The sequence below is a fragment of the Python bivittatus genome, unplaced genomic scaffold (genome assembly GCF_059951505.1).
Source record: "Python bivittatus isolate LINGU-HERP-01145 unplaced genomic scaffold, Pbiv_v1 ctg000210_np1212, whole genome shotgun sequence".
Classification (NCBI taxonomy): Eukaryota; Metazoa; Chordata; class Lepidosauria; order Squamata; family Pythonidae; genus Python; species Python bivittatus.
In genome coordinates, this window is record NW_028277053.1 from 6,873,064 (window position 1) to 6,885,264 (window position 12,201).

The 12,201-nt window shown below is 40.4% G+C and overlaps 1 protein-coding gene across 13 annotated transcripts in view; it reads left to right on the top strand.

The window, feature by feature from the left end:
* Positions 1–12,201, top strand: part of CFAP99 (cilia and flagella associated protein 99) — an 82,580-nt gene that overhangs the window by 52,105 nt on the left and 18,274 nt on the right. For all 13 annotated transcript variants that reach the window (XM_088139350.1, XM_088139351.1, XM_088139356.1 and 10 more), the window contains 3 exons: positions 1,344–1,432; positions 5,485–5,689; positions 11,124–11,265. In XM_088139350.1, the coding sequence (XP_087995476.1) occupies positions 1,344–1,432; positions 5,485–5,689; positions 11,124–11,265 (436 nt within the window). The remainder of the gene's footprint in view (positions 1–1,343; positions 1,433–5,484; positions 5,690–11,123; positions 11,266–12,201) is intronic.

The following is a 12,201-nucleotide window of genomic DNA, read 5'->3' on the forward strand; positions in this document are numbered from 1 at the left end:
AGACAAGGGCTTCCCTTAACATTTCTGATGGCAGCAAAATAGGTGGACAGGCAGGCTTGGGAGCTTTTTTCTTTTTTCTTGTGATGTGGCTAATTCCAACATTTTCTGTTTTCTATCAGTTTTCAGCAATCATGTTCAGCAGCAAGTGGGTTACCCCTTTTATAAAAAAGTATAAGTAAATGGTGTTATATCTGAAAAGCATATAGTTCTTTAAGAATTATGTTCTTACTGAATGTATCATAAAATATTTCTGAGGAGGTGACCACACCTGGCTGATCCTGAAAAATAGGCAAATAGGATCAGATCTGATTAATACTTGGATAGAAGACCACCAGGAATCCCAGGCTGTAGGCTGGATTGGGAAGTAAAAAAAATATATCCTGTACACATTGTGTGAATAGGGTTATAGATCTTGTACATCTTGTTAATAAATATTTTCCCATGGTTTTAAGGGTGAAAATAAAGTGGGAAGCCTCTGGGAGACAAAGGATTTCCATCTTCACCCTTAAAACATCCCAAAGTCCACTCAAAGTCTGGCAGGGCTCCCCAAAAGGAGCCAAGGAAAGAGCCAAAAATTTACCACCAAATTTTAAAAGCATAAATTGGGGGTGCTAAAGATGGCTGAAGTTTACTCAGCCATAACTTAAGAAAACATTCTTTCTTTCCTGGCCATAAAACTCAGTATAATTTGGACCATTCTATGTGGAATAGAAATGTAAAGGAGAATTGTGTACTTCGCTGTTCATCGACTCATGAATTAATGTGTTTCTGTGGGAGAGGGATTCATGACCCGAACCATGGCCTATTCTAATTTTTATTCATATATGTTAGTTTACCTTAAATCTCTAACAATATGATCCTAGAAATGTCTACTTAGAAACAACTTCCATTCATTTTCACATGGCTTATTTCTATATAAATGAGATTTGCATTGTAGGCTAAATGTGAAACAAAATATTTGGGAAATAATTTCTGATTTTAATCTTCTTAATAATATTATGATTGCTGGGATTGGAAGACTTTTCATTTTAAAATATTGCTGTGATTCTAATGAATGATCAGAAGGGATTTAATGTGCAACAGACCTCCTAGAACCACTCTTCACTTCTGCAATTGTAATGTAATATGTAAGTTGAGGGTATATCACTGATGAAAACAGATTTTTTACATTAGATACTGTTCAATTTATCATCAGCTATCTATTAACCACTTAAAGAAACTTTTAGAACTATTTAAAATATAGTTAGGGAGTATAAATACAGTGTATACCAATTGTAGATTGTTCAAGATTTCTCTTTTACAGTTCTGCTTCTAAAAATATTTATGCATTAATTTATCTACAGACTGACAATACACCTGTTAAGCTAAATGCAGCAGCAGTCTTAAGAGAAGGTGTTCTGTACCAAAGAAAAGTGGAACAGGAGCTTAAGAGGTACTTAACATGTGTCTGCTTTTTATTGTTGTGTTAACTAGAGAACGACAGTATTGCATTAAAGGAAATTAAGATACAATCTGTTATTTATAGCACAATTATTCCCCTCTCTTTCAAAACTTAAAAGGATTCCAAGAATTATTAATAAAGGTCAGGCTTTATTCATATATTAACAGTTGTGTGAATTCTGAATAAGAACATAAGAAAAATCCAGGGCACAACTATTTTAGTATTCTCAGCTCTCCTAGATGAGGAGAGCCAGTTTGGTGTAGTGGTTAAGGCACTGGGCTAGAAACTGGGAGACTGTGAGTTTTAGTTCCACCTTAGGCACAAAGCTGGCTGGGTGGCCTTGGGCCAATCACACGCTCTCACCTGGAAGGAAACAATGGCAAACCACTTCTGAAAAACATCTGAAAAACCTTGCCAGGAAAACTGCAGGGACTAGTCTAGGCAGTCTCCAGGAGTCAACAATGACTTGAAGGTACACACGCACAAATACACACACACATGTCCTTGGAAGCCTATAAATAGGATATAGGAACCAGATGTGTGTCTCTCAGCAGTTGTTATTAGAAGATGTGCATTTATGAGAGACTGGAGATATGAGCATTTTGCACAAGCTTAGGGTGAACTATGGCCAAGAAATTTACCATTGGTGCCATGCCAGACATCACAACAGAACATGGACAACCAAGATTTTTCAGTTGCCCTTTCTATTGAGTATTTTCTGGGGATTGGCTGATAAGTTGAAACTTCCTTTTGTGTGTTTTCCAAATTTGAATAAAGGCTGGATCAAGGTTGGAGAAGGTGGCAGGTTGACTGTCTTCACCCTCACCCTCTTTCTGTCTCCATTGTAATCTTGCACACTTGCTGGGGTGAAAATACAGTTGGGAGTAGCAGACACACTGTGGAGTGAACAGCTCCATTTTGTAGCTGTGTTTGGCTCCCAGCTATATCACCAGAGGTTGGAAGGAGGAGGGAATAATAGGTTAACACCCTGAGTTTGGAAAATATATGACACCATTATAATTATTATTGATAATTAAATTAAAATTAAGGTTTTAACCAAATTGCATACACACACACACATCCATTGTTGGTGGCTCATGAGTAATGGAACAAACCAACATCATGACAAACATAAGGATCGCCTTTAATACCTGGATGAAAATCCTTTGCAGTCAATGACTGCCTGAAGTCTGGAACCCATGGAGATGACCAAATGCTGAGTTTCTTCCCTTGAGATGCTTTGCCAGGCCTTTACTGCAACTGCCTTCAGCTGCTGCTTGTTTGTGGGTCTTTCTGCCTTCAGTCTTGTCTTCAGTAAGTGAAAAGCATGCTCTATTGGGTTGAGATCAGGTGACTGACTTGGCCATTGAAGAACATCCCACTTCTTTGCCTTGAGAGACTCTTGGGTAGCTTTTGCTGTATGTTTTGGGTCATTATCCATCTGCAATATGAAGCGGCGTCCTATCTGTTTGGCAGCATTTGGCTGAATCTGAGCAGAAGGTATTGCCCTATACACTTCAGAATTCATCCTGCTGCTTTTATCAGCAGTCAGGTCATCAATCAACACCAGTGACCCGGTTCCATTGGCAGCCATGCATGCCCATGCCATAACACTGCCTCCACCAGGTTTGACAGATGATGTGGTATGCTTTGGATCATGAGCTGTTCCTTTCCTTCTCCATACTTTTCTCTTCCCATCATTCTGGTGCAAGGTAATCTTGGTTTCATCAGTCCAAAGAATCTTATTCCAGAACTGGGCAGGCCTTTTTAGGTGTTTGCTGGCAAAGTCTAATCTGGCCTTTCTGTTCCTGAGCGTTACCAGTGGTTTGCACCTTGTTGTGAAGCCTCTGTATTTACATTCATAAAGCTGTCTCTTGATTATAGATGTTGACAATGACATGCCTACCTCCTCAAGAGTGTTCTTGACCTGGCTAGATGTTATGAAAGGGTTCCTCTTCACCATGAGCAGAATTCTGTGGTCATCCACTGTAGTTGTCTTCGTGGTCTTCCAGGCTTTTTGCTGTTGCTGAGCTTGCCAGTTAATTCCTTCTTTTTCAGGCTGTTCCAAACTGTTGAATTGGCCACTCCCAATGTTTTTGCTAGCTCTCTGATGGGTTTATTTTGTTTTCTCAGCCTAATGATGGCCTCGTTCACTCGCACGGACACCTCTTTGGACCTCATGATGAGCATTCCAGTAAACAGCTACCAAATACAAACGTAACACTCAGAACCACCTCCAGGCCTTTTATCTGCTTGATTGGTCCTGGGGTACCCAAGAAACAGGCCACACCTGGTCGTGCAGCTGCACTGTTCATCAGCCATTGGTTCCATTACTTATGAGCCACCAACGATGGGTGTGTGTATGTATGCCAGTGGCTGTACTTCCTGAATGGTTAGTGCCCCACTTTTGTCAAACCCCTTGAATTACAGCTGGAAGTCCTGACTTTGCTCCCATCTGGGTGTGTTTCCTTTCAACTTCAATGTGGTGGTGTACAGAGGCCAAATGCCAAAACAGTTATCCTTGTTCCAATATTTCTGGTCCTGACTGTAAATCCTTTAAAAAGAGGTGTTTTTTTTTTGTCTGCGCTCAGTCATTGCTGACCCCTGCAGTGACTGCTTGGACGAGTCCTTGCAGTTTTCAAGGCAATTGTTTTTCGGAAGTGGTTTGCCAGAGCCTCCTTCCTAGGGCAGAGCCCAGCTGGCGAGCGCAGGAGGCGGGGTTTCCGTTGCTTCGCGCCCTTTTTGGGTGCGCGCGGTTTTTTTTTTTTTTTCCGCACTTACCGGCAACTGCTCCCAACTCCTTTTTGCAAGGCGCCGCCAGCATTTTTCCTCCCACCGGAGTGAGAGTACCCATTTATCTACTCACGTGAGTTTTCGACCTGTTGGGTTGACAGGAACTGGGGAGGAAACAGGAGCTCACCCTGCTAACGCGAAGGCTGGACTCAAACCGCTGAAGCGTCGACCATTTCTGGCCAGCAACTTTCAGCGTCATTAAGCCGCTGCGCCACCGCGTCCCCCTTAAAAAAAGAGTTAGTGAGCCATTTTTGTGCCACAGTTAGCAGGATTTTAAAATATTCTATAGTTTTGATGAAAAATGGCTGCACAATCTGTGTAATTACTAGATGGTAGCAAAGAATTGGAGTTTTCTGTGATTTTGCTCCTGTCTAGTGGTTGTCCATTTTTGAGACCAAAGAAGTTTGTTCTGAATCCATTGTTTTCTTGTTCAAAACATCCAAAACTTGGATTTTTGTTTTGTTTAAATATAGAACAAATTGTTCCTGATTTTGTTTCGTGCAGATTGTGGGCAGCCTGAATTTCCAGAATGCTATTTTTTGTTTCAAGTACAAAGCACATTTTTTTTGTTTTATGAATACTCTTACTCTTAAACATTAACCTTCTCTCTTCATCTGGAACAGAGGAGGAATCACTGAGGGGAGTCTGATAGGATGACTGGACTTTTGGTGGCAGAAAACAGTTTGTTGGGTTGTTGGAGGAAAAAACAGCAGGTTCAGCTCTGAGTGAAAAAGTACTTTTAAATAAGAGGTCAAGTCAAGGACAGTAATTTGGAAATTGTTAGCTTTGGTGGATTTTTTCCAAGGATTTTTTTTAATTCATATTGCATCCAATTAATTAATTTATTATCACAATTTTTAACCACATGCTCCTGGCAACATTCTACAGTGTTGTCAAAACTGTTTCCTGTTAAACAGTCCTGTTTAAGAACTATGTGTGACAAGGCTCAGTTATTGGGTTTCCTCACTTAGAAGTGGCTTACTCATAGGAAAAAAGCTTATTCCTCAATCTAAAAGAGGTGGAGACATCTCCCCTAGGAGTCAGGTTACCCTTTGGGTGTTTGGTTGGGATTTGTCTAGGAAAAGGGCTGGAAATGCCAGGGAAACAAGAGGCAGAGTGGAGCTGAGACAGAGACCAAAGGCCCCCACATCTCTACCATCAATACTCTAGCCTTCGCATAAGACGACAATGTGGGAATTGTACTGTCTCCAGCCCTCCCTTCAAATAACCTATTTTAATTTTTATTATAGAATTGAACATCTTCTCCAAGGAGCACGGGATCCATCAAAGTTTCTGGAATGGCAAAAACAAATGCGTGGGAAAGATTTGGACCAACAGCTGACAGAAGCAGAGTGCAGGAAACTACAAGGAAAGCTAAGCTATGAGGAAGCTATTTTAGCACGCCAATACTGCATTCAGGAAAACCAAAAAAAAGCTGGACAGAAGAGGGAAGAGGTACTGAGTGCTCTTCAGATTTTATCTGGTCTTGATTTGCATATGTGGATTATAGCTTATAGATACATTATTAGATTACAGATTATATGTACATACATTTGGCAGAATAGGAAAGAAAAGAGTTTAAGGAGGTTCTTGAGGTATGTGGGAAAAATGATGCTTTTCAAAAGATTCCATTTCCTCTTTTCCAACCCCAAAAGGGTCATGTGTGCTGGACTTAATGTTTCCTCACAGTGTGAATAACATGCAGAAATTGGGCAATCTCCCTCTTCCTGCTCACAGTGCTTCCATCTTGTTGGGATGCAGTTTTGATTTATTATCCCTAAGTGAAATTCACTGCTGCATCTGGATATTTCTTGAGAGCTATGTTCTATGTTCTGTTTTTTGAGATGATGCAGAGAGTTCGGTGTCATCACTGTGCTGATGACATCTTACTTCAGATCTCCAAATGGTTTTGTATGCATGTTGATCAACTTTTAATCACTTGCTTTATGAAGTTTTATTTTGTTCCTTTATACTTCCTACTGTTGCTACTCATTTCAGGACAGGTTATTTAGGGAAGATGAAGGGTGATGCCTGCTAAAAACATAAAATACAAACTACATACGCATCATAGGTGTGGGAAAATGTTTTGTATTTTAATATTTATATTTAGGTTGTAAGCCACTGTGGAACTAGAAAATATGGCAGCATACACATTTGAGAGAGAGGGAGAGATGCTCAAGATAGTATACATAATACTCCATCCTCCAATTCTCAAGAGGGTAATAACATTCTGAGAAGAGAATACTGAAGGTGATTGTCATAATCAATCCCAAAGGAGGAAATATGGGAGATAGCGAAAGAAGCACATGGCTGGAAAGTTCTATGATTAGTCCAGATTTAAAAAGATGCATATAGAGATTAAAGAGAAGGATGTAGAAGCAATGAGGAATAGTCAATTAATTAGGTTGATCTGAATTTCACTCCTGGTAACCTTTGGGTATTAACTTCTATTATTCTATTATTCTATTATTCTATTATTCTTGTGGACCCCTTCATGGATCACTGCCTTGTCGTGGCGAAGGGGCTTGCGTAACTCAGTGAAGCCATGAGCTATACCGTGCAGGGCCACCCAAGACGGACAGGTCATGACAGAGAGTTCTGACAAAATGTGGTCCACTGGAGAAGGAAATGGCAACCCACTCCAGTATCCTTGCCAAGAAAACCCCATGGACAATGTCAAAAGGCTAAAAGATATGACGCCGGAAGATGAGCCCCTCAGGTCGGAAGGTGTCCAATATGCTACTGGGGAAGAGCGGAGGGCAATTCCAAGTAGCTCCAGAAAGAGTGAAGCGGCTGGGCCAAAGCCCAAAGGACGTTCAGCTGTGGATGTATCTGGAAGCGAAAAGAAGGTCCGATGTTGTAAAGAACGATATTGTATAGGTACCTGGAATGTAAGATCTATGAACCAAGGCAAGCTGGATGTGGTCAAACATGAGATGACAAGACTGAACATCGACATCTTGGGAATCAGTGAACTGAAATGGACGGGAATGGGTGAATTTAATTCGGGTGACCATTATATCTACTACTGTGGGCAAGAAACCCTTAGAAGAAATGGAGTTGCACTCATAGTCAATAAGAGAGTGGGAAAGGCAGTAATGGGGTACAACCTCAAAAACGACAGAATGATCTCAGTGCGTATCCAAGGCAAACCATTCAATATCACAGTCATCCAAGTCTACGCCCCAACCACTGATGCTGAAGAAGCTGAAGTTGACCGCTTCTATGAAGACCTACAACACCTTCTAGAACTAGCACCAAAAAAAGATGTCCTTTTCATCATAGGGGATTGGAATGCTAAAGTAGGAAGTCAAGGAGTAATCGGAATAACAGGCAAGTTTGGCCTTGGAGTACAAAATGAAGCAGGGCAAAGGCTAATAGAGTTCTGTCAAGAGAACAAGCTAGTCATAGCAAACACTCTTTTCCAACAACACAAGAGACGACTCTACACATGGACATCACCAGATGGTCAATACCGAAACCAGATTGATTATATACTTTGCAGCCAAAGATGGAGAAGCTCTATACAGACAGCAAAAACAAGACCAGGAGCTGACTGTGGCTCGGATCATGAGCTTCTTACTGCAAAATTTAGGCTTAAATTGAAGAATGTAGGGAAAACCACTAGACCACTCAGGTATGACTTAGATCATATTCCTTGTGAGTACACAGTGAAGGTGATGATTTAGAGGATTAGATTTGGTAGACAGAGTGCCTGAAGAACTATGGACGGAGGTCCGTAACATTGTACAGGAGGCAGCAACTAAAACCATCCCAAAGAAAAAGAAATGCAAGAAAGCAAAATGGCTGTCTGATGAGGCTTTACAAATAGCTGTGGAAAGAAGGAATGGGAAAAGCAAGGGTGAAAGGGAAAGATATAAGCAACTGAATGCAGATTTCCAGAGAATAGCAAGGAGAGATAAGAAGGCCTTCTTAAATGAACAATGCAAAGAAATTGAGGAAAACAATAGAATGGGGAAGACTAGAGATCTCTACAAGAAAATTGGAGATATGAAAGGAACGTTTAGTGCAAAGATGGGCATGATAAAGGACAAAAAAGGCAGGGACCTAACAGAAGCAGAAGAGATTAAGAAGAGGTGGCAAGAATACACAGAAGAACTATACAAGAAAGATCTTAATGTCCCTGATGTCCACGCTGGTGTGATCACTGACCTTGAGCCAGACATCCTAGAGAGTGAAGTCAAGTGGGCCTTAGGAAGCATTGCTAACAACAAAGCTAGTGGAGATGACAGTATTCCAGCTGACTTATTTAAAATACTAAAAGATGATGGTGTTAAAGTGCTGCACTCAATATGCCAGCAAGTTTGGAAAACGCAACAGTGGCCACGGGATTGGAAAAGGTCAGTTTATGTTCCAATTCCAAAGAAGGGCAATGCCAAAGAATGCTCAAACTATCGCACAATTGCACTCATTTCACATGCTAGCAAGGTTATGCTCAAAATCCTACAAGCTAGGCTTCAGCAATACATGAACCGAGAACTACCGGATGTACAAGCTGGGTTTCGAAGAGGCAGAGGAACTAGAGATCAAATCGCCAACATTCGCTGGATCATGGAGAAAGCATGAGAGTTCCAGAAAAATATCTACTTCTGCTTCATTGACTATCCAAAAGCCTTTGATTGTGTGGATCACAACAAACTGTGGCAAATTCTTAAAGAGATGGGAGTACCAGACCACCTTACCTGTCTCCTGAGAAATCTGTATGCGGGCCAAGAAGCAACAGTTAGAACCGGTCATGGAACAACCAATTGGTTCAAAATAGGGAAAGGTGTACGACAAGGCTGTATACTGTCACCCTGCTTATTTAACCTATATGCAGAGTACATCATGAGAAATGCCAGGCTGGGAGAATCACAAGCCGGAATTAAGATTGCAGGGAGAATCATCAACAACCTCAGATATGCGGACGATACCACCCTAATGGCAGAAAGTGAAAAAGAATTAAAGAGGCTCTTGATGAGGGTGAAAGAGGAGAGTGCAAAAGCTGGCTTGAAACTCAACATTAAAAAAACTAAGATCATGGCATCTGGACCCATCAATTCCTGGCAAATAGAAGGGGTAGAAATGGAAGCAGTAACAGACTTCATTTATTTGGGCTCCAAGATCACCGCAGACGGAGACTGCAGCCATGAAATTAAAAGACGCTTGCTCCTTGGGAGGAAAGCTATGGCAAGCCTAGATAGCATGTTAAAAAGGAGAGAGGTCACCTTGCCGACAAAGATCCGCATAGTCAAAGCTATGGTTTTTCCAGTAGTAATGTATGGCTGTGAGAGCTGGACCATAAAAAAGGCCGAGCGCCGAAGAATTGATGCCTTTGAACTGTGGTGCTGGAGAAGACTCTTGAGAGTCCCCTGGACTGCTAGGAGGTCAAACCAGTCAATCTTAAAGGAAATCAACTCTGATTGCTCATTGGAAGGATCGATAATGAAGCTCAAGCTCAGATATTTTGGTCTCCTAATGCGAAGAGAGATCTCTTTGGAGAAGACCCTGATGCTGGGAAAGATTGAAGGCAAAAGGAGAAGAGGACGGCAGAGGATGAGATGGTTAGATAGCATCACTGAAGCAATGAGCATGAAACTGAGCAAACTCAGGGAGGCAGTGAAGGACAGGAAGGCCTGGCGCAATATGGTTCATGGGGTCACGAAGAGTCGGACACGACTTAACGACTAAACAACATTCTTGTGGAATCAAAATGCAGGACTCAAATGCAAAATAATCAAGGCTTCACTGCAGTGTTTATTAGACAGCTTCAAGGGTGCTGCACATTCTTTTACTGTGTATTTCCTTTTATTAAGGTGCTCCCATTCATCTGAAGTCTCTAGAAATTTACTTTCTTCACCCAAAAAATGTATTTTCCCACACTCTTCTAAGGACATTCCAGTATCCACTCACCTTATCCATTATTTTCCCTTTCTTCTACTGCCCTCAACTTTGCTAAGCATATCATTTTTTCTAGTTCAGCTTCTGTTCTCATCACTTGCCCAAAGTATATGAGTTTCTGCTTGCTGATATTACTTGGACAAACAGGCAGCCTTTTATTTGGTCCAGAACTGATTGGTTCCCTTTGCAGTCCACAATACCTTAGTCACCATTTACAACTCCTCAGAAGATAAAGGTGTTTATCTTCTTCCACTTATTCTTTCTCAGTATTCAGCTTTCACAGCCATATATTACATGGTTTTAATTATCCTAATATTTGTTAGCTTTGAAATATCCGAATCTTTTATAATCTTGTCTAAATCTGTCATTGTTTTCCTCCATAGAAATGATACAATTTTTACTTCTCCAATTCATTATTCATCTTTATCTATTTTTGAGCCCCACCCCAGAAGATGCTGAATATTAATGGAATCATATCAGTTAATTAATCAATGAACTGGACACTAAGAGGGGCATTTAAAAAGGACGATGAAGGATCAAACAATGAAGAGTCGAAAGTTATGAGTACTTTTAGTTGGGGCAAGGAAGTGTGGAAGGGAAAGTCCTCTTTTTATCTTGGTATATATCTCTGTGAATTTTTTTCAGGCTCTCACATGGAAAATGAATGGTATAAAAAGTAACACCATCAACCACTCTCCCAGAAAAGTTTAGGTTTTCATTCAAAAATGAAAAAAGCTAATTAGAATCTTAATGTCAAAAACATTTTAATACACTTAACTGAGTTTGTCTGCAACCCCCAGCCTTCAGACAGTCCACAATAGATTTGCAGAGAGGTTGGGGTGGACTTGTGTTTGTACCTTCCCTTCTCACCATTTAACCTTTGAATGTGAAAGCTGTATAAGACTATTGTGAAATTTTAAAATAACCTTTTTGTCCAATTAAACTTAATAAATTTATTTGCTAACTTGGAATTTTTTTTGGATTTTAGAAAGCAGAAATGCGTCACCAGTGTGCAGAAAGATGCCTTCAGGAAAGGAAAGGAAAGAAAAAAAAGGTTCAGCAAGTGGCAGAGGGACGTAAAAACATGAAGCAAGCACAAATGAAGCTCCAAAAATGCAAACAGCAAATAGGTATTATTAATGTCAGATCTGTAGAGTTTTGACAAAGTTGTTTAGCAACTGGGGCATTCATGAACTTGAAAGGAACTATTACAAATGTCATTTCACAAGTAAGCAAACAAAGCCTTTTCTGCTATATTTGCAAAGAAGTTCATTTAAGGGAGTCTCTTTGCTGTGACATGGGAAGGATTTTTTCTGAGAATAAGCAATTGATTCTTAAAAGAGAAGGGTTTGCTAATGAGAATGAATGGAGATCTTGACATGAACTGGAAACTGCTATTGGCTGTTCTGAGTGGCACATATATAATTGCACGTGGGTTGGCTGATCAGCTTTTAAAAATCATTTGAATAACCCATAATTGAATCTATATAGGTAGTCCCCAGGTTAAGAATGCCCACTTTATGGACGACCCATAGCTAAGAACAGAGCCTGTTGTAGCAAAATTCAAGTTAAATACACAATGATTTGAGTTAAATACACAATGGTTCGAGTTCAATACACAATATTACTTATACAATATTATACAATAATACTATTCCACCTTACATACAAATTCAACTTAAGGACAGACCTTGGGAATGGAACTCGTTCTTAAACTGGGGACTACCTGTAGTGGTAGAATCAGGCACGAGGCTTGCTGGCCATTTTTGGCCTACAGCATCCACTTAAGAGTTACTGCATTGCTGAGATACGAAGAAGGCTTTTACGTGTTTGTCCTCTCAAGCCTTTCATGCTGGTCTTCTTGCCGTGAAAGGTTAGCTGATCTGCTTGAAAACTGCAAAGTATACCTCCTACTCAAGCTTATTTTGACCCATTTTGCATGCTGGTTTGATGCCTGCATGCAGGTTGCTCTTATCAATAATTTGCCTTCCTGCCTATGTGAAAAACTCTTGAGGTTCCTTGGGTATTTTATTCCTCTTTGCTTATTGATACCAACTTTGCTATAC